General features: G+C 38.1%; 3 protein-coding genes across 4 annotated transcripts; all 3 read right to left on the bottom strand.

Annotated features, from left to right (window-relative positions):
• Positions 1-2,069: 2,069 nt before the first annotated feature.
• Positions 2,070-2,997, bottom strand: LOC123723507 (collagen alpha-2(I) chain-like). The gene is made up of 3 exons (XM_045686306.1): positions 2,885-2,997; positions 2,698-2,800; positions 2,070-2,291 (listed from the first exon to the last, which is right to left on the bottom strand). The coding sequence occupies exons 1-3, from the start codon at positions 2,896-2,898 to the stop codon at positions 2,154-2,156; spliced, it is 255 nt and encodes an 84-aa protein (XP_045542262.1). The 5' UTR covers positions 2,899-2,997; the 3' UTR covers positions 2,070-2,153.
• Positions 2,998-3,016: 19 nt separating this feature from the next.
• Positions 3,017-13,235, bottom strand: LOC106719595 (collagen alpha-1(III) chain). The gene is made up of 30 exons (XM_045686641.1): positions 12,973-13,235; positions 12,443-12,661; positions 11,081-11,240; positions 10,670-10,832; positions 10,180-10,555; positions 9,943-10,049; positions 9,743-9,874; positions 9,384-9,581; positions 9,234-9,308; positions 8,953-9,063; positions 8,600-8,860; positions 8,272-8,469; positions 8,081-8,197; positions 7,875-7,965; positions 7,657-7,754; positions 7,332-7,493; positions 7,063-7,107; positions 6,772-6,978; positions 6,308-6,559; positions 5,910-6,090; positions 5,659-5,801; positions 5,353-5,569; positions 5,046-5,206; positions 4,643-4,912; positions 4,405-4,566; positions 4,080-4,295; positions 3,718-3,976; positions 3,458-3,607; positions 3,203-3,369; positions 3,017-3,025 (listed from the first exon to the last, which is right to left on the bottom strand). The coding sequence occupies exons 1-30, from the start codon at positions 13,037-13,039 to the stop codon at positions 3,017-3,019; spliced, it is 4,974 nt and encodes a 1,657-aa protein (XP_045542597.1). The 5' UTR covers positions 13,040-13,235.
• Positions 13,236-16,851: 3,616 nt separating this feature from the next.
• Positions 16,852-21,890, bottom strand: LOC106719616 (probable maleylacetoacetate isomerase 1). 2 transcript variants are annotated; one of them, XM_014513991.2, is made up of 5 exons: positions 21,796-21,890; positions 20,510-20,693; positions 18,366-18,484; positions 17,878-18,095; positions 16,852-16,985 (listed from the first exon to the last, which is right to left on the bottom strand). In XM_014513991.2, the coding sequence occupies exons 1-5, from the start codon at positions 21,799-21,801 to the stop codon at positions 16,862-16,864; spliced, it is 651 nt and encodes a 216-aa protein (XP_014369477.2). In that variant the 5' UTR covers positions 21,802-21,890; the 3' UTR covers positions 16,852-16,861. The 2 variants fall into 2 exon arrangements, with proteins under 2 accessions (XP_014369477.2, XP_045542333.1); XM_045686377.1 differs by lacking the exons at positions 20,510-20,693; positions 21,796-21,890 and adding an exon at positions 19,114-19,957.
• Positions 21,891-21,943: the final 53 nt, after the last annotated feature.

Raw genomic sequence — 21,943 nt, 5'->3', positions numbered from 1 at the left:
ACGTCGGTTATAGAAGTTTTTAAATCACAATTTAATTTTAAAAATCTTAATTTTTTTAGTTATGTAAGAGAAGTAACTATAAATTGCATGCTTCATTTAAACTTCTAGAAAGGAAATTTTACCAATACATTGCTTGCTGCTCTTAGCAATTCATACAGAAGTATAAAAACGAAGTCAGAAGTTATACAAATATGAATAAAAACAAAACTCAATCAATTTGTTTTTTTTTCTTTTTTTCCAAACCCTTTTTTCGTTTGCCATATTTTAAATGTATGCAATTTTTTTAATCCTTAAGCATGTTTTTTCTGTTTCTGATTAATATAAGGATATTTTTTTCTTTTATAAATATTAGGTCCTTACATATGAAATTGGCGTTTTGTATGGGAGGAACAAAAAGTCGAATATTTTTTAATATAATATATTTAATTAATCAAAGTATGAACCATTATTTTCTATGCAATTTTGCCATCTCATAGGTAGTTCATTGATCCCTTTACTAAAAAAAAACAGTCGGACGGGAATCAATAAAATCTTTGAAGGCGATTTGGACTGCCCCATCGGAGTTGAATTTTTTCCCTTGCAAGAAGTTATCCAAATTTCGAAAAAAATGGTAATCTGTTGGAGCAAGGTCCGGGGAGTACGGAGGATGTCTTAGACTTTCCAATTGAAGCTCTTCTAATTTAGTAGCCGTCTGTTGCGCAGTGTGTGGTCTAGCGTTGTCGTGAAGCAGCAGTGGCGTGGAGCGATTGACCAGCCTAGGTTGTTTAGCCGCTAGCTTTTCCATCATGGTTTGCAATTGCTGACAATAGACATCAGCCGTAATAGTCTGGCCAGATTTGTGAAAACTGTAATGAACAATACCGGCACTAGTCCACCAAACGCTTACAAGTAACTTTTTTGGGGTTAATTTTCGCTTGGGGCAGGATTTGGCTGGCTGGCCAGGATCCAACCATTGCGCTGAGCACTTCCGATTATCGTAAAGAACCCATTTTTCATCACAGGTAATGATTCGGTTTAAAATACCTTCATTATTGTGCCGGTTTAGTAATGTAACGCAACAGTCGACGCGCATTTGCCAGTTTGCTTCAGTCAATTCGTGAGGTACCCATCTTTCAAGCTTTTTAATCTTCCCAATTTGCTTCAAGTGAATTAAAACAGTTTTATCACTAACATCGCAGCCTGCAGCTAACTCGGACGTGGTTTGCGATAGATCCGCTTCCACAATAGCCTTCAACTCTTCATTATCAACTTGAGTCTCAGGCCGTCCACGGGGCTTGTTCTGCAGATCGAAATTTCCAGAACGAAAACGTTGGAACCAAAAACGAACTGTGTTTTCTTTTGCAACACGACCGCCATACACATCATTCACCCTTCGAGTCGTTTCCGCAGCACTAGTGCCACGGCGGAACTCGTACTCGTAAATAATGCGATATTTTAAGTTTTCCATTTTGTAAAATGAGTGACGCATACAGAAAAAAACAGAAGAAAAAAAAACAAATGAATGACGGTCATCGAACCACAAATACATGAGTCTATAGCTGTACAAATTTGAATTTGGAATTCCTTACCAAAGAGGAGAAATTCGTGATTAAAGTGGCCAGTACGAAAAACGCCAATTTCATATGTAAGGACCTAATAAAATTAAGTTTTTTGTACAATAGATAAATATGTATTTCTACAATACAAAAGTACGACTTAAAAGTCATGCATGACTTTTAAGACTTTTAAGCCTTACTAATTCGTTTCTATTTAATTATTATTTTGTTTAGTGTTTTTGATTGTTTTGAGTTCTCTATCTCCTATAACAAAAAACTTATAAAACACACTTTTACAACTGTCACAGATGTCCCACTCTGGCAGAAAAATATATTTTATTCGTTAGGTTTATTTAATCCTAAAATTCAAAATTGTTTTTGAATGATGATAGACAATTACGGTAGCAAAATGAGTAAAATTCCCTTATTTGCCCTTTTGCTTTGACTATCGCAAAAATATAGGTACGAAAGTACGGATATTTAATATACATAATAATTTCGTATTTATTTGGCACTAAAAGTCTGGTTCAGTCGTCACAAAATTTATTTAAGTACTATATTTACAAAAAAGTCCAACTTAAGTACATAATTGCGTTATCCCAGAGAAATAATACCCGGCTACGAGAAGCAAATCGGCCCAACAACAAATGAAAACTGATGTGAAGCTTCGACATATGACAGCGGCTGGAAGTCGCTGATGGGTAAACGTTCGATACGAGATGTCTTGATTTCTAGCACAATCTCCCCTTTACCTTCCTGTAATACAAGATTAATCATTATATAAATACGTGAAGCGAAACTTTGTAAATTGCGCGAACGGATGATAGTAAAAGAAACAGTTAATGGGGAAAAGTTATTAAAAAATCTTTAACGATGAATTATGGTTGAATTTCAACCAATGGGCGACAACTAGGTTAAGTAAGTAAATAAATGTAGTGAGGGATTGAGAATTAATTAATTATGAATGATTCAGTTTCAGATCGCGTTCAACACGTTTTATGCCAATAGGAGTTTTTTTTATTAAAAAATGAATCGGCGTTGAAGCTAAAAAAAACTTTGCAAGTATTAATGTTTTCAAGTATCTTGGCGGTTCTTAACTTCGTGCGAATTGCGCCTGCTCAGAATTCAGAAATTTAATAATTCATTTAATAATTTGACTTACTTTACAATCATCTTTTATTAGCTGCGGTTCTTTGAATTCTGCCGAATTGAATCCATACAACTTAATACCATTTGTCCGAATCAAATCTGGCGGGATGTCAGACCTGGAGTTAAAAACAGTAATGTTTTGATTAATGTGGAATTACTGAACATTATAAATATAATTATAAATATTAAAAAATGTTTACCTTTGTGGAGCCATTGCGTCCAGACATGAATATGTAAAGTTTTGGCGCGCACCGTGAGATAACAATTTTAAGAAACGAAGTTGAATAGATCCCGCTCCATCGTTTTCATATGTAATCTGTAAAAGAAAAGTTTTAGCTATGCTGGTTAGCGTTGGAAAAAAGTATATTATATATTTAAATATGCTACTAAAATTAAATTGTGTTCTTGATTTCGTAATCCCATAGATGTTAATAAAAAACCAAAGTAAAATGCGTCATACGTCAAAAGTTATTACCCTTGAGATTAAAAAAAAAAAATATATATATTGAAATACTAACTCGATGTCCATTATGAATTTGTGAGAATTTCTGAGCTGAATCATAAGTCGTATAAATTTCGTTTGTATTCATGATATCAGGATATACGCAAGTGTAGTGGTCCTTGCAATATACTCGTATCGGATGGCCGCTGCCGCCGCCGCCTCTTGCATCAATCCAGTAAAAACCTGGAAATTATAAGGTTAAATAAAACTGATTGTTTCTCTCAAGAAATTTTATCGTGTACTTTGGCGTGTTTGCACCTGTAAATCTTACCATCAGTTAAATTAGTATGTGTGCTGCGTAGATCTTTGCATGACAGTGCTGGATTAGATTGTGTTCCCCACGGCCGCTTAACCGATTCCAAAGCAGTTCGCGCCGCAACAACACCACTCATAATTTCATGCGCCCATTCTATATCTTCATCTGCAGGCAATAAACATGAAAGTGGCTTTAACTCAACGAATATGTGCAATCCCCATTTCTTCTACACAAATCAATCAACGCCTTAAACCATATCAATAGTATCCAATTACCTTCTTCGAGTTCGTCAGCAGTCGTGGATTCCATTGAATCGATGTCGATACTTCTGCGTCGGCGGAACGACGTGAACAGTTCTGGTGGTAGATGTGGTGCGGGTGCAGGTGGTCCCGGTGGCCCCGGTGGACCCGCCGGCCCTGGAAGACCCGGCCTACCATCCGTGCCGCTTTGACCCTTTGGACCTACAGGACCTTCCCTGCCCGGTAAGCCCATAGGTCCGATGTCACCCTTAGCTCCCGGCGGACCTATTGGTCCCTTAAAGACGAGTATTTAATCATGTGAGATTTTGTAGGTAACTAAACAGCAATTCATTAACATGACTAGAAAGGAAAATACTTTTTTAAATTTAATAACTTACTAAATCTCCTTTAGGTCCTGGTGGACCCATAGGACCCGGAGGTCCCTGAACGCCTTGTTCGCCCTGATCCCCTTTCACACCCATCGCTCCAGTTTCACCAGTGTGGCCTTTTGGTCCTCTATTTCCTTTATCGCCTCTAATACCAGGCGCACCAGATGGACCAGGTTTTCCCGGAGGCCCTGCTGGCCCCATTACACCGGGTGCACCTACTTCACCCTAGAAAAGAAGATATGATCATTGACAAACAATTTATTTTTCAATTTCGTATATTGCAGTAGGTAGAGACTTTATTTCATTATAGTTATATGTCATAACGTTTTCTTACATTTGCACCGGGCATTCCTCTGATACCTCGTTGACCTTCGACTCCCGGCGGCCCTGGTGGTCCAACAGGCCCCGGTTCACCTACTGCTCCCTTCGGACCCATGTCGCCCTTCTCTCCCGGAATCCCTGGACTCCCTTGTACACCTGCCTGTCCGTCAGCTCCCTGCAACAAAATGAAATTGATAAAAATAAGCTGCTTTCGTGAAAATTTTAGAAAACAAAAGAAAATATCTACTAACTGGGCTGCCAGGTAATCCTGTATCTCCAGGCTTCCCAACTGGCCCAGTTGGTCCCGGGGCACCGGGTGGACCTGTGCTACCTTCCGGACCTTCACCACCCGGCTCCCCTTTGATTCCCTGTGGCCCTGGCTCTCCTTTTTCTCCAGGGTATCCTGCTGGGCCAGCGTCCCCTTTAGGTCCTTCTAATCCGGTTGGCCCCTTCGGTCCTGGTTCACCCTGTAATCCTGGAGGCCCATCTTCGCCCTTTGGTCCAACAGCACCTCTTGGTCCCTTAAAAATGATAAACAATAATTAGTATTGTAAGCACGAAATGAATTTAGGTATAGGAAAAATAAAGTAACCTATACGTAGGGTATCACATGCACTTTTTGTCGCCTGAATTTAAAAAATATTTTATGTTCACCTGTTTTCCTTCAGGGCCTGGAGGTCCTGGTGGACCGGGGGCACCAGAGTTACCAATTTCACCTCGTTGACCTTCCGCTCCTTGAGGTCCGGGCTCTCCTTGAATTCCTTTCGCACCTCGTCGCCCCTGAGGACCGGTAAGTCCCGCTGGACCAGTGGGTCCTACAATAAATTTATAAGAAAGGCCTTTGAATTGAAAATGGCATAGACACATGCACTAGATCACTAGAGGAAGCACATGACGTTAAACAGAAACTAGTAATTTTTGATCACTTTACAAAATAGATTTAATAATAAACTTTGTTTACCGATAGGCCCGTTGTCTCCCTTGTCTCCTTTAATTCCTGATTGTCCCTTTTCACCTTGAGGTCCTGTTAGACCAGGGGGACCTTGAGGGCCTCTAGCTCCATCCGCACCATTAGTTCCGGGTGAACCCGGATCGCCTTGTTGTCCCTTTTCTCCGGGTAATCCCACAGGACCCGTCTCCCCTCGTAAGCCTTGAATGCCAGGTGATCCTTGAGGTCCCTTTTAATATTTAAAATAATGTAGATTTAGCTAACGGTCATATTTATTACGATACATAATTTTGTACTATAAGTAAACGGTCTTCTTACCGGTTCTCCGTTTGCGCCCTTAAAACCTTTTTCGCCAGGTGGACCGGCCTCACCCTTGTCCCCATCCTCTCCAGGCGGACCCACAGGGCCAGGCGCGCCCGTCAGGCCTCTTGGGCCAGGTAATCCATCACGTCCAATGGGACCTAATAAAATAGTTTTGCAATAGTTATAGTACAGTATATAATAACAAAATAAGAAATATTCATGACTACGACTAAGGGGCTATGGTATTGAGATTAAAAATGACATACCAATCGGTCCTGGTTCACCAATTTCTCCTTTTTGTCCACCCGATCCAGGAGAACCTCGGGGACCTTCTCGTCCCATAGGGCCTTGCGGACCTTCGCGGCCGGGTTCGCCTTGCTCTCCCTTGTCACCCCTAATACCAGCAGGTCCCGGTGGACCCACATCTCCTTTTGCACCTAGTGATCCCTATTAAAAATCATCAGATTTGTTAAAATACTTGCCTTATTGTTTTCACAGAACTTTAATCATTGATTCAGTGACTTTTTAATATTTCTTGTCAATTATTGCATTATTTTAGACTATGTCGTAGATACTAAATATTTTTATCGCCTTTAGCATAAGGTACTATTTATATCACAAAAATTGCCTATGACACTCAGTTGATAAGGTTATATGTACTTACCGGTGCCCCAGGCAATCCAGGATCTCCTTGATGTCCAGGTGGACCAGGTGAACCAACTGGACCGGGCTTTCCTTCAGGACCCGGCATTCCGGGTGGACCTTCTTTCCCCATTTCACCAGGTGCACCGATATCACCCGGTGTCCCCGGTATGCCAGACGCTCCTTGAGGACCTGGTGGTCCCATTTCCCCATTTGGTCCTTGAGGTCCTACCGCTCCGGGAGGGCCCATCAAACCTGGTTTACCAGTGTCACCCTAAAAAGTATACAATAGTACGTTACGGAAAAACTATTTTTTTCTTATTTTAAGGATTTTTATAAATTTTACTTACCCTGTTGTTAAGGTATTTTCAATTAAATGAAATAGAACGATTATCCCAAATACACATAAAGAATATACACTATAAAAATATATATTCCAAAATGGTGTTTTGCCGCTAAACCTTGTTTTAAAATGAATCGACCTACCACTGGGCCACGTTCGCCTGGGGGTCCCGGCAATCCAGATTTTCCATCCGAACCTGGAGGTCCCATAGCGCCTGGGAAGCCACGAGTACCTTCAAGACCTTGTGGACCTCTTTCGCCTGCAGGTCCCGGTGACCCTGGCTGTCCTGTATCACCCTTAGACCCTGGTGGGCCGTCTGATCCCCGACGTCCTCTTGGTCCTCTGTACCCCTGTAAGTAAAATGAAAATTGACAATGAAATAAGGAGAAAATCTTTTGAATTTATAGAATCAATTTAAATTAAACGGAGCTTACTCTTGGTCCAGTTTCTCCTCTGTCGCCTGGAATACCGATCATACCCTGTAGAATTTAAAAATTTATGGATTGAGCACTACAGCATAGGGAGTTTTGATATATTAGTTTACCTAAACGTGTTCTAATCTGTTTATTTATCTTTGCAAATTAACGAATTTATAAATATTCATAAATTTTTTATTTACTTCGCTAATTTTCACTACAGAATAATTCTGGGAAAATAAAATGTAATCTATAAATATACAATTTAGTGTGCAATTATCAATTACCACAACTCCCTTTGCTCCCCTTCTGCCTCTCCTACCCGATGCACCCTTGTCTCCTTTATCTCCCTGAGTTCCGGGATACCCAGCTAATCCTTGTGGTCCTGTAGCTCCCTTTTCACCAACTGGTCCAATCGATCCAGTTTCACCTCTAGGTCCTTCCGTCCCCTGCAAATATATATCATATTATTACCTATCAAACAAAAAAGTTCTTCATTTGAAGCTTGTTCTTTGAACTTGACACGCTCATTGTAAATTGTTCACAGAATACTGTTGTTATTATTATATTATTGTTGCTATTTTACAAAACTATTGAAATGTATTCACTTACTTTTTGCCCTTCTGGTCCTTCAATACCGGGAGCACCAGGTTCTCCTGGTTGTCCCCTTTCGCCTTTCGGACCTATTTCTCCTTTTTCACCTTCAAGACCTATAGTAGAAAAATAAAAACCATGTTACAAAAAGAAAATACAAATTTATACATTTTTGTCCTAATATTTTATAATTTATATATAAGGCATATAAAACATCCATATAAATATATTAATACCTCGTATTCCTTTGTCGCCTTTATCTCCCTGTAATCCTCGGGGTCCGTCATCACCCTTAGGACCTCGAGGTCCTGGAAATCCTAGCATTCCCTATAATATAAGAAAATATAATAATAAAACATCGCCATTTCGTGTAGCGGTTGATAAATGGCAGTTGATTTATTACCTATCACATTTGGAAAGTTATAACCATTTTAATATCTACCTGCAAACCTTGAGGCCCTGATTCACCCGGAGATCCTTGTTGTCCAGGGCTGCCCGGTGTTCCAGGAGATCCTTCGGGACCTGGAAGCCCTGATATTCCCGGTTTCCCTTGCGGGCCCTGTAAATAATAATATTTATTATTATTACCTGAAGAGTACTGTTTCGACCGATTTTTTGAATAAAATTCCAAACCTGTATTCCAGGTGCACCAATAGGTCCCTGTGGGCCCGTGGACCCTGGTGGTCCTATTGAACCCGGTTGTCCTGGATTACCAGGGGGTCCTGGCTGTCCGGATGTACCCTTTGCTCCTTGTGGCCCTTCATTACCAGGAATGCCAGGGTAGCCGATCAAGCCAGGAAAACCTCTCGGCCCCATAAAACCTCGAGGTCCCTAAATCAAGAATAGATATCACTTTTCGACTTTATTTAAGAAGAAAAAATAATGAAAACAGATTTTATTTTAAAATTGGAAGCGTAGAGTTGAAAACGAGCTATGGACAAAAAAATTAAAAAATATTTACCAGTTCTCCAGATAATCCAGGTGGGCCCGGTGGGCCGTCATCTCCCGGCGGGCCGTCTTGACCCGGTGCACCGGTTTCACCTTGTTGTCCCGGGTTGCCGTGTTCCCCTTTGTCTCCCGGAATACCCGCGAGCCCCGGATAGCCTTGTTCACCTTTAGGCCCAGGTGCACCGGGTGATCCTCTTTCTCCATCTCTTCCAGCATGACCTCGCCTTCCGATACGACCGGGAGGTCCTTGTGGTCCTCTTACACCAGGCGGTCCCTTTAAAGACGTAAAGATCATGAATATAGAAACTTAAGAACTAGTGTTTTATCACATAAGAATAAAAGTATGGAATTAAATTAAAATCTTACCGGTTCTCCCTGTTCGCCTTGTTCACCCTTTGGTCCTTCCGGACCGATATCCCCTTCAGGTCCGGGCGGTCCAGTGAGTCCCATAGGACCGTCAACGCCCCTCATTGCGGTCTTTAAATTATAAAACAGAACAATAATAATAACAATACCGTTACATCTGTATTTCTTCTAAATTGGCTCTTTACCTACTATTTCTTACTTTTTATTTTTATTAAAACATTATTGATATTATTGAAATATTCACAAACAGCAACATATACAAATAATATCATAGAACAAACCATGTGTTGTGTAAGCATTTGTCGAAGTGCTTCTGCTTGTCCGTCTGGGCCTTTGTCATTACTTGATTGATGCAGCTGTAAATTAAATAAATAATAGTTGTATTTCCTATATTTATTAAGTTACATTATTACACTAGATTTAAAACTTACTGGTACAACAAAAACGTGTCCCGGTGGTCCCGTGAACCCTTGCTGACCTTCCGCTCCAGGCCTGCCAGGTTCACCTTTTGGACCTCTCGGTCCTTGAGGACCAGGAGGTCCAGGATAACCACGGGGTCCTAGGTACACACCTGTCCCCCCATAGTCATAGTAATTGTCGGTGGGATAGTAGACAATTGATGAATTACCCTAGAACAACAAAAAGTAATCAAATTAATTCTTAAACGTTATGTGTATGATAATTTAATGCTTATTTTTTTGTCCTTCTATTTAAGTTTTACAAATTTAATTTCATTTAACGAAATATAACAACGCATCTAGATTATATGAAAATAACATTAAAATCTTACTTCGTATACTTCTGGTGGATGAGTGAGCCAGTCTGAATCTTCTGTAGTCGTCATTGCAGAGTACGAAGCTTCGGTTGTAATGAGAGTAGCATTTTGTGTTAAGAAATTATTATAATTATTCTGTCGTATCGGCTGAAAAAAAAATAATTTTTAGTATGAAATTTCTAAACTTCATAAGACTGATTTAGGATTACACTTACTCTTGGTGTAGTTACTGCTACAATATCGGTCGGGAAGTCTATGTTATTCAATGGTGTAGAGTTAAAATCATCAACATCAGTAAATCTTCCAAAGATACTGTTTTCGTCTAAAAAAAACACAATTGTTAATAACTTAAGTTACTATGGAAGATCTAAAAATTGAAATTTTGTTTATCTGTTTAAAAAGAAGTTGTTACTTGAACAACAACCTTTTCCTACCCATAGAATATAACTCACCAGCATCTGTTGATGTTGCATATTGTGCATAAGTATCGGGTATTGGCCAAAAAGGTTTTGAAGTTGAAAGATCCCTTGTTGCTGTCGACCACAATTCATTTGATCCATTCCTTAGATCTAATGATCGATTTTCTTCAACTGGTTCGTATATAGTTCCATCGTACTCATCAGTTGGTAGTCGTACTAAGTCCAAATCAGGAGTTGGGGTGTATGTATAACCTCCATTAGTGTTAATGTTGCCGAATCTGTTTACATTGCCTGTAGATGCTACTCCGGCATACTGTGATCCATAGCCATCACAATCTGGTGCTATGGCAACACAGAGGTCATAAGCTACATCTGGTTTGTTTGCAAATTGTAAGAGCTCGATATCACCCTGTAGATAAATTACGATTAATCCGACAATAGAAGATTCGAGTATACAAAGAACTGAAAATTGGGCCTTTAACTGACACTACATTTCACACCATTTATAGACACATAAACTTACCTCATAATATTGGTCCGGTGTAACCTGTGTGCCAACGACGAGTGCCCCAGCTAGATTAAAGGTGCTGCCCGGCTTTCGGTCCAGTGGAAGTGATTCTCTTATCTCGCAATCCACTAACAAAGTTGCTGAATCGCCTTTTATGCTTAGACCAATTCGATGCCACCTGATTTAGTTAATTTATATTTTTAATTTAAAAAATCTGCATAATCAGTTAGGGGTTTATCTACACAAATTAATCGCACAGCAATTAATTCGGCCGCAAAACTATTTCTAGTTACCCTAAGAAATTGCTTCTCATTGGCCACAATAGAATTTCTAAACTATGTTCCTACGAGTATATATAATTCGTATCCCAGTTATACCAACTCCGGTATTTTCAGCTGTAAACGCTATCTAATGTTTGTAACTTACTTGCCATCAGCGATATTGACCCGATAGGTGAGCAGTTCGTGGTCGGGCGGGTCGCCGCGAGTATCCTCGTAGTACAACTCCACTAGTTCGCCCACCACAAGCTGCAGTTGTTCGTCTCCCGCGTCCGAGTACAGCACGAACAGTGGATTTTGATCCGTGCCTACATATATCAAATGCATAAATAGATCTTGGAACTTTAAATCTTACTAATATTATAAACTAGCTTTTACCCGCGACTCCGTCCGTGCGGAATAAAAAATAGAAAACGGGTTAAAAATTATCATATGTCCGTTTCCTGGTTCTAAGCTACTTGCCCGCCAATTTTCAGTCAAATCGATTCAGCCGTTCTTGAGTTATAAATAGTGTAACTAACACGACTTTCTTTTATATATATAGACTAGCTTTTACCCGCGACTCCGTCCGCGCGGAATAAAAAATAGAAAACGGGGTAAAAATTATCCTATGTCCGTTTCCTGGTTCTAAGCTACTTGCCCACCAATTTTCAGTCAAATCGATTCAGCCGTTCTTGAGTTATAAATAGTGTAACTAACACGACTTTCTTTTATATATATAGATGTAAATGTTTAGATGAATGGGCGGATGAATGTTTGTTTGTTACAAGGTATCTCCATAACAGTTGCATGGATCTTGATTAAATTTGGTATAGATGTAGAACATAGTCTGGAACAACACATGGGCTAATTAAGTTTTATTTTGAGGGCGACAGCTATTATAGTATAAACCTGCGACCAAAAGTGGCGGCAAAAGTTCTAATAACAGGCCGGCTAGGACTAGAAGTTATCACAGACGTAGATAACACTGGCATAAAATAGAAATATACTTCTGATTCTAGTATAAAATACCATATTTCTTAATTTCACTTGTTTCTTTTATTTTTCTTTCCTTACACAAAGATGTTGTTTCTTTTTTCTTCATGTGATTGTTGAAGTCGATAGATTGGATTAGACGTTTAGCAATCTGATAGCGGTCATGAAGTAATTACGACGAAGAGTAAACACAAGTCTTTAATTAATGCTAAAGGATTGCCAATGACCCAGTTCCTAGAATAATTAATGGAATCGAAGCATATCCGATACATCTCCATCAATTGATTAATCCTGTTTCGAAATGTCACCATTTTAAAAATGGGCGTAGTTAGCTTATAAACTTTTATAGGCACTGTGCCAATAAGTTTTTTTGGTAACTATAAAGGTTATTTACCACCAAAAACAGTTATTTTTATTTATCTCTTATCCCTATGGAGGGTCGGCACAGTATGTACTACTCCTCCATACAACTCTATCAGCCGTCATATCATAATTTTTATTTAAGTTTTGATAATATATCTTATTGTTTATTTACCTGGCAGTCGTACAGTGGCTATAATAGAGAAGTCTTCAGGAAATGTGTTGTAGAACATCCCAGCAGCCAGTTGGTGTAAAGTCGCGTTCTCATTTAGTCGGAACGCTGAGTATTCTTCAGGCCTGGTGGCGGTCGACTGACAACGTCCTGCCACACGCGTTACGCCCTCTGGCAGCTCATCTCCGACCACGGAGAGCACGTCGAAGAATTCTACGTCATCTGTCGATCACAATTATCAAATAACAAAAGTAACCGAGCGTATAAAAAACGAAAAATGATTCGTGATAACGTGGGAAAATGTCTTGTATGTGTACTTTTTAAAAGTTTTGAAATTCTAAGTTGCTAATAATTTTTAATCGAAATAGATTACCAGTAAAAATGGCAGAAAAGTTATGTATGTTAATACTATGTAGTTAAGCCTGTCTAAAACAAAGTACTAGCAATTGATTGATTCCATAAAGTATGCGCGAACACGCGTATATCAAATACGAAAATAGAAATGTTAAATTGAATAAACAGGTTTCACTCACCGTCCCCTTTACTGGTGCTGAATATGAAAAACAATAGAAGTATGAATCCTCTCATCTTAAGAGCCATAGCGGCCTAAATAAATATTTAGGCGGGATTCTATTTACTGTAGGGTCCATACCGTCCGTCGCAAAAGCGACGTCGGTTATAGGCTGAAGTTGAGTTGTTTCACAGCAACTGGACGATAAAATGCTTGAGGCACATGTCGCCGTCTCTGAGAAACGTCGACACACTGCCGAAGAGTAGATACCCAATCTTAGAGAACACTTCGCAAATTAGCATGTCGATTGTATTGGTGTCAAAATAATCAAGAGCAATAAGTGTTCAGGGATAACAAACATTTTTCAAGTCTTTAGGGTTTAAATTCTTTTATAATTAACTTATTAGGTCCTTACATATGAAATTGGCGTTTTGTATGGAAGGAACAAAAAGTCGAATATTTTTTAATATAATATATTTAATTAATCAAAGTATGAACCATTATTTTCTATGCACTTTTGCCATCTCATAGGTAGTTCATTGATCCCTTTACTAAAAAAAAACAGTCGGTCGGGAATCAATAAAATCTTTGAAGGCGATTTGGACTGCCCCATCGGAATTGAATTTTTTCCCTTGCAAGAAGTTATCCAAATTTCGAAAAAAATGGTAATCTGTTGGAGCAAGGTCCGGGGAGTACGGAGGATGTCTTAGACTTTCCAATTGAAGCTCTTCTAATTTAGTAGCCGTCTGTTGCGCAGTGTGTGGTCTAGCGTTGTCGTGAAGCAGCAGTGGCGTGGAGCGATTGACCAGCCTAGGTTGTTTAGCCACTAGCTTTTCCATCATGGTTTGCAATTGCTGACAATAGACATCAGCCGTAATAGTCTGGCCAGATTTGAGAAAACTGTAATGAACAATACCGGCACTAGTCCACCAAACGCTTACAAGTAACTTTTTTGGGGTTAATTTTCGCTTGGGGCAGGATTTGGCTGGCTGGCCAGGATCCAACCATTGCGCTGAGCGCTTCCGATTATCGTAAAGAACCCATTTTTCATCACAGGTAATGATTCGGTTTAAAATACCTTCATTATTGTGCCGGTTTAGTAATGTAACGCAACAGTCGACGCGCGTTTGCCGGTTTGCTTCAGTCAATTCGTGAGGTACCCACCTTTCAAGCTTTTTAATCTTTCCAATTTGCTTCAAGTGAATTAAAACAGTTTTATCACTAACATCGCAGCCTGCAGCTAACTCGGACGTGGTTTGCGATGGATCCGCTTCCATAATAGCCTTCAACTCTTCATTATCAACTTGAGTCTCAGGCCGTCCACGGGGCTTGTTCTGCAGATCGAAATTTCCAGAACGAAAACGTTGGAACCAAAAACGAACTGTGTTTTCTTTTGCAACACGACCGCCATACACATCATTCACCCTTCGAGTCGTTTCCGCAGCACTAGTGCCACGGCGGAACTCGTACTCGTAAATAATGCGATATTTTAAGTTTTCCATTTTGTAAAATGAGTGACGCAAACAGAAAAAAACAGAAGAAAAAAAACAAATTAATGACGGTCATCGAACCACAAATACATGAGTCTATAGCTCTACAAATTTGAATTTCGAATTCCTTACCAAAGAGGAGACATTCGTGATTAAAGTGGCCAGTACGAAAAACGCCAATTTCATATGTAAGGACCTAATATATAGAAACGGCTAAAACACTCACGTATATATATCCGGTGTCGTCACGTGAGTGAGTGAGGGTGAGTGAGCGACGGGCCGCGTCCGCGAAATAATACCAATCCCACTCACCCTGATGAAGAGCCCCCGTAGGGCTCGAAACTAGTCGGTGACGACACCGGATATATATACGTGAGTGTTTTAGCCGTTTCTATATAAGTTAGTGATAATGTCTCACGAAAGTTTGAATAATTCTTTTATAATGTTTCCTGCTTGGTCACTACTATTTTAAAGACAAAATCATTACTTTATAGATCACACAAATTCACAAATGCTAATTTTTAAACTTAGTGTTTATTTTGTACAGCCATTTTAGTCAAACTTGTCCGTATCTAAATCAAAAATGTGAATAACTTGAACTCTATGTTTTTTTACATTTTTATATTTTGATATTAAATTTTCTACAATTCAAGTCTTCACTGAAGCGTTGCTAGAATTAATTTATGAAAATGTTGTCCACGCCAGATTTCTAAATGCTGGACGTATCTAATTCCACGCATCACACAAGTCATAAACACATTCGTTTTCATTACGAGCACGGGCGAGATTGCTCCCGTTCCAAATAAATTATTGCGCGTTTATTATTAAATGATGGAATTGTGAAATTGTTTTATTAAAATAAAAACATAAGCTCACAGAACTTACTGCTTCAATAAACATAAAATCCATACATACATTTAACTGATAAGAATTTATGTCACCAAAGTTAGTGTATGGATGTATGTTTAAGGTCCACTTATTACGAGTAAGACTGTAAAATTCACAAGCTTACTTTCGTTAAGCTAGCTATTTACATTGACCGTAGCTTGCCGAGAGGAGGCCAACACGAGTGAGGGCAAAGTTAAGTGCTACTGTCGTATAGACAAGTTGGCAAGTCTATGCAAGTGGCCAATGTAGACAAGTGACAAGCTACGCCAAATGAGCCCTGCACACTTTGGCGCTTGTGCATATGCTTGAGCGTGCAAACGTTGGTGCGAGTGATAGCACGCAAGGTAAAGGTGCTGTCTATTCGTTGGTATTCGCTTTAACTCGGCAAGCCTCGGCCAATGTGTATAGCGGGCATTAGGCTAAAGCTGGTTTACACCCAAATGATTACAAAACTGAACATTGAAACTTATTTTTACCGTGTTTTGGAACTTACAGTCTACACCACTATATATATTCTGACCTTCCTTAATGGATACTGTCTTAGTGGAGCTAATTGCACAGAATTGCTAAATGTTATCAGAGGGTAGGCGCAAGTTGCGTGGAAGTGGCGAACTTGGATCGTTAGTTCGCACCATCTTGCCGGCTAAATCAATTACAATAACAAAGTGTTAGGATGTTAAGCACGTAGTTACCTAAAACTAGGTCAACCTTGACACGCCGACTAACGGACCTAAAACGATCTAGTTTGTGCCAGCCGAATAAACATAAACTCGCTATTTGTATTCGAACAGTTCGACTTTTGTTTCGTCTTGTTTTGTATATCCACTAGCGAGTATCATAAAAAATTAAGCTCACTTTAAATTTGACTTACTGATTTTGCTTACAAGAATGCAGTATTTAGCATGTGCTAGTACTTACTTTATCTTTAATTTTTTACTTTTACCCCTTGCTTTTAACTGTACAAAGCAAAGGGTACTTACTACATCAGTTTCGATTGATCACCATCATATCACCTTATGCAAGTATGTACTATATAATTCTGTTGTGGTCATAAACTACTTACCGAATTGAATGTACGGGTTTCGTTACCGTTACGTTTTAATTTGTAATAAAGTAAAAAGAAGTTGGTAAGTCAGAGGAGGATTAGCTAGAGGTAGACGGCTTGCACAAACCAATTCCGTATTGACTCAAAATGCCAAACGTTTTTCGTTTTACAATGTGAACATTCTAATTAAATACAGAATTTGTTGTTCAGTGCGCCTAGTACGAATATTTGTGACAAACGCCATCGTATCGTTATCGATAAAATTTATATTAAAATTTCTGTAGCGCTAGACAAAATCTACATAGGCGTAAAGTACACCAAAATCTCATACTATAAATTTTGAGATAATTGATGATGACGATACGAAGGCGCTTATTGTAAATATTAGTGTTAGTCCCACAATAGTTAAATGTTTTGATAATGTAATCAGCATGTTTGCAAGGATATGAAAAATTTCTGCAAATAAAATACTGTGAATATATTATTATTTATTTTTCTATTACTATTTCAGATTTTACAACATCTGGATGAGTTTTCTTGAAAATATCTTCCTCTAACAGACTTTTGTAGATTTTGTGAAGTATCGGGTATTTGTTCAATTCTATAGCGTACCTGAAAATATATATTAAAAAAATAATTTGAGATAGCAAAGATTACGTATCACAGAAGACGGGCGTGAAATGGAAGCAATTCAGCGTTTCGTTTGATGAGTGTGGTGCCGGAGGCCCAATTTTATTCCTCTTTTCCTTCTCACCATTTTCTAATAAGAAAAGGATGGGAAGAGGTGGATTTGATGGAGGAGGAGATGCATAGGAAGGTTAAATATTCTCTTATTGTGCGTCTCCTCCTTCGATTGAGGATAGGCAACGCATCTGCAATTGCGGATGTCTATGACCAACGGTCGTTCGCCATTTCGGCGAATTATTGTGGCCGCTTGCTCGTTTGCCACCTTGTAATATAAAAAATATATAAATTTGTACATGTTGAAGGTTAAAAATAACGTTGTATTTTATCCACAAATAATATGTGTATCATGTAGAAGTTTTATTGTGGTCATTTCCTGGCTGTCGATATCTCAAATTGAAACTTGATATCTTTTAATGCATATTAATAAAATTCCTTCGTAAATTTCCCTCGAGGATATGGAGTACTTTATTAAATTACGAACATAACATACATTGCGAAAGCTTGCCAAAGATTGTCGGAGGGTGTAGAATAATCAAATTCTCACTACGTAATGTTGAGGACAAGTTACCTTCTTGTAAAATGTTATTGACACTTACTAATAGTCGTTTAGAGAAATCATTCGATTTAATATGAGAAACCTACTACTAACGAGACCATTAATGGTAAAAGACCTCTTGCTCTAATCAGTTAATGCGTGGATGAATCAAAGATTATGATTTATTTTGATGAATTTGTGATAGAACATGGGTTTCTTTTATATTCAAAAATAAAGAGAAATAAATTACTCGTATTAAATAATTAAGAAAATACGAATTACCTGTTCACACCATTATAGACTTGCGGCACAAGACACAGGTCGGCCATAGTCAGCTGATCTCTAACACAGTACTTGCCAGCGGTCGATTGTAGCTGATCCTCGACTGTCCTAAGACCTCGCTCCGTCCAGTACTTTGCGAAGGACTGGAACTTCTCCTTGCTATCGAAGTGACTTCTTAGTCCTATGTTTTGTAGCGGTTGGATCCCCGATACTATAGTCTAAGGAACAGAAGTCTGTGCGTTAATATTAAAACAAACATCTATAAACAATACAACAATAGGTTTTCTAGAAGACTGAATCTTTATTAAAGTTTAGCCTTTTATGTAATGAATCGGATTTTAAGTAATTTATCTGCATTACAGATTAATAAGTTTATAAGAGAGATAAAACATAACTTTACGACCTCGCCAATTAAAGAAGATGAAACCTATAGCTAGATTTTTTTACTTTGAAGACTTATCGAAGTGGATAAAGTAAGTTAACCAAACCTCGCATATTTCCGTCATCCTAGCTCTTAGTAAAGGAGTTTTAGGTGTCAGTGTTGGATCCGGTCGCGTATCTTCCAAATATTGAAGAATTGCCATTGACTCCACAATAGTTGCTCCATCTGATATTTTTAAATGTAAATTAATATTAGAACGCATCATAAGTATGTTATAAATATACTAAAATAAGTGTAAATATTAAATTGCAGATTTTTTACGTCTATCATTATGAAATGTCAGAAATCAAGATAAACACGAAGTAGACATGTACTGAAAAATGTAAAGTTATTACAATTCATTGTACAATCGGTGACCTAAATAGCGAACAATTCAGCGTGGCTTTTTCTACGATTCATTAAGTGGCGACATGTTCGTTAAACGCTGGAGTTATTGACCGATCCATTTGGCGTATTGGCGACGTCCATTCAAATCAAACACGATTGTCTGAGAGATAGATGGCTTTGGAATGTAAGCATAAAAGTATATTTAAGGTTATCTTTTACCAAATTTCAAACCGTAAACCGTATAATACGAATTTGACCGAGCATAACATAACACAATATACTTTTGTTAAGACGTATCTGTAATCAACCAAAAAAGACGCAAAAATACTACGAAGTTCCTTTTATAAGCGTTACTTCAAAGCAAGAAGGGACATAGCGTAAAAAGAACGTCAAAATCTCATCAAGTATCCCTTTTGTATTGTGATTTCAGACATCTCAGTCAAAAATGTGCGTTAGTTTGTACTTACTGAATTTCAGTTGAAATGGGACTGCTAATGACGTTGTTAATAGCGAGCGTGGAGTGGCGCTTATCATACGGACCATTGTACTACCGATGGGCGATGCGATGATGGTTCATTGTGACCCGTAGGCGCTGCGACTATGGCCCATTGTGACTCGATGACGACAATGACGTCAGCAGTACTAAATCACGCAATACCAGACGACCTTTTGTTATACCCTAATTACTGCACGTGTTAAATAATAAATGACATAGTGCTATTATATCTACTGGTAGGGTATAAAAAAATTGGTGATTGACATTTTGTGCCTTTCCTCGAGTCTGAGTTTATGTGTTATCTATTGTGCAATACCGTAGTGTCAATTCAATGGCATAGTTGGTTATGAAAAATTTATCTCTAAGAAAAAAGCGGCATTAAATTGAATGAGTAATGGAAATTTATGAGGGGTTTTGCGTGCGGTATTAACAAAGAACCTGAAACCAATTCAGCAAACACTTCAAAATGATAGCCCACTCAATAATGCCGAGACGACATTGTTATTCAAAGCGAAAATCAAAGTTCACGGCGTGATTGTGAATTTCCAATCAATTTAAATCGGATTGGTTTCCCAATTCAAGTTATCGCCGTGAAGGGGGACTGTGTCGGGGAAAAAATTGGATTTTGTAGAGTGCTCTTTCACTCCGTATCATTTGACGATATGCTTCCGAAGTTAGGAGGTCACACGTTACAAGGAAGCGAACGTAATTCGGACAAAAGTTCATGGTAAAGGAAGGCATTATGGGATACACAGCGTTGATCGAAAATTCCGGAACATAGTCCGAGAATGTTATCTTAAAGTATACATCAAAGCTTTTATCGAGATGTGAACATAAGAATTTAGCGATTTAATAACCTTCATATTTATTGTAAGTATTTTACGAAAAAATATCAAAGCCAAATAACAGCCAATATTGTTTTCATACATTTTACATTAAATCATATTTTGTCGTCAGTTGTTTTTGCTTTAGAACATTTAATATTCGTGATATAATAGGGCTTGGGGAATTACTTGCCCTGAGGGCATGTTTACACGTTTCGAACCACAAAGAAGTTATTTGTGAATATGTGACGTCATAATAAATTGATGTGATAAGGTTGTACACAGAAATGTTATGAATATCATTATTTATTTACTTATTTATTTTTGTATTTTAAATGGTCAATATTTAAAAAAAACAAAGCTTATATTGCCAGCTAATAAAAACAAAATAAATCATGTTATAAGCCATTTTGGGTCGTTCGAGTTTCGCAAACTGTTAACGTCGCTAAGTCGTGTACACAGAGGAGTAATTGTCTCTTTAATTCGCTTGTGGGAATCGAAAATCAATACTGAATAACTAGATAGACAATTTTATTATCTTACCAATAACAAGGGCGGGAACCTTCTGCGAGGGGTTGATGGCGCGATACTGGTCCGTGAGATGACTCTGCTCTCGCACGATGTCTACAGTCTTCTCGTCGTATGGTATACGCTTGAGGTGTAGGGCAGCGCGAACTCGCCACGAACATGAGGATAGCCAGTACGCGTACAATACGGCTCGTTCAGCCTGGTGTTAAATTAGTGGAAACTTGCTTAACTTTTTTATTTATAGAATAAGATGGCAAACGAACAAGGGGACTCCTGATTTCCCGAAATTGAAGTGACTTATTGAAATCTGGTACAAGTTGCAGGGTTGCTGATACGTCGCCTACCTTCAATGGAGAGAGGATATAGCCCCCCCCCCCCTAAATACCAAGTTCTTTTCCTATTTTCTGAAAGGAAAGGGGAAGAGGACTAGAACTAAGCCTTCTGCACACTCTTAGGCCGTCAATATCTTCTTTCTTCATTTGCTTAGCAGTCAAACATCGACAAGTAGTCGTTTTACGTCAGTCTACGTTTACAGTTATAGAAAGCTTATTTAAAAGAGGTAACAACAAAAAAATCTATAAAAGGGCGAGATCGTTATTGTCTCGGGAAGAAACCACCTTTAAGCGACACGAAAATGCTTTCGAACAAAGTTAGCGGTTGACCATTTGCGGTTTTCAATTGTGCTTACTCAAGTCTTATCGTTTGTACGGCTGTACCGTCTTGGGTAGGATTGATAATTAAACTTGAAGGTTTTTTTTAATTAAATTGTTATTCTTAGTATTTGTCAGGCATTAATTTTTATTGTAGCTTGGCAACAAAATTCAATTTAAAACTAAAAAATACTGGCTGGATGGTTTTACAAGTTATACTGGTAGGCATATTTAGTTCACTTTAAATGAAATATAATGTTTTCTTTTTTATTTTGGAAAAAAAAAACATAAATTGAATAATCAGTTGTTATATACCTACTTACCTATATCTAAACTTTTCACTTAATTAGCAATTGAAATACGAGTAGATTAATATTATGTGTGATTACAGTAATTAAATTAATATAATATCAATCGAATAAAAAGAAACGTAGGTAAATTAAACTAAAAAGTTAGGTTAGAATATATAATATGCAGCATTTTGTTTTGTTTAGATAATAATAAAAACACCGCCAAGTTGATGTATTAACAGACATTAACCTTTACGATTGACAAGCACTGTATCAATTTTAATAACATGTATCTTATTTTGTATAATTTGGTTTAAACGTAGATATATTTATACTACTTTATAAATTTAAGAGTACTTACCACCATTGTTCCTTAAAAAATGTAGTGTAATGTAAACTAAAATGAAATTTATCACAGTAGTCACTACTATAAATTGATTTATTCATTTATTTACTAAAAACAATTTTGTAACTGTCAGGTGTTACTGACGCTGATACAATTTGCTGAT

This window comes from Papilio machaon, chromosome 3 (assembly GCF_912999745.1).
Source record: "Papilio machaon chromosome 3, ilPapMach1.1, whole genome shotgun sequence".
Classification (NCBI taxonomy): domain Eukaryota; kingdom Metazoa; phylum Arthropoda; class Insecta; order Lepidoptera; family Papilionidae; genus Papilio; species Papilio machaon.
This window is presented reverse-complemented; position numbering and strand designations above follow the sequence as displayed.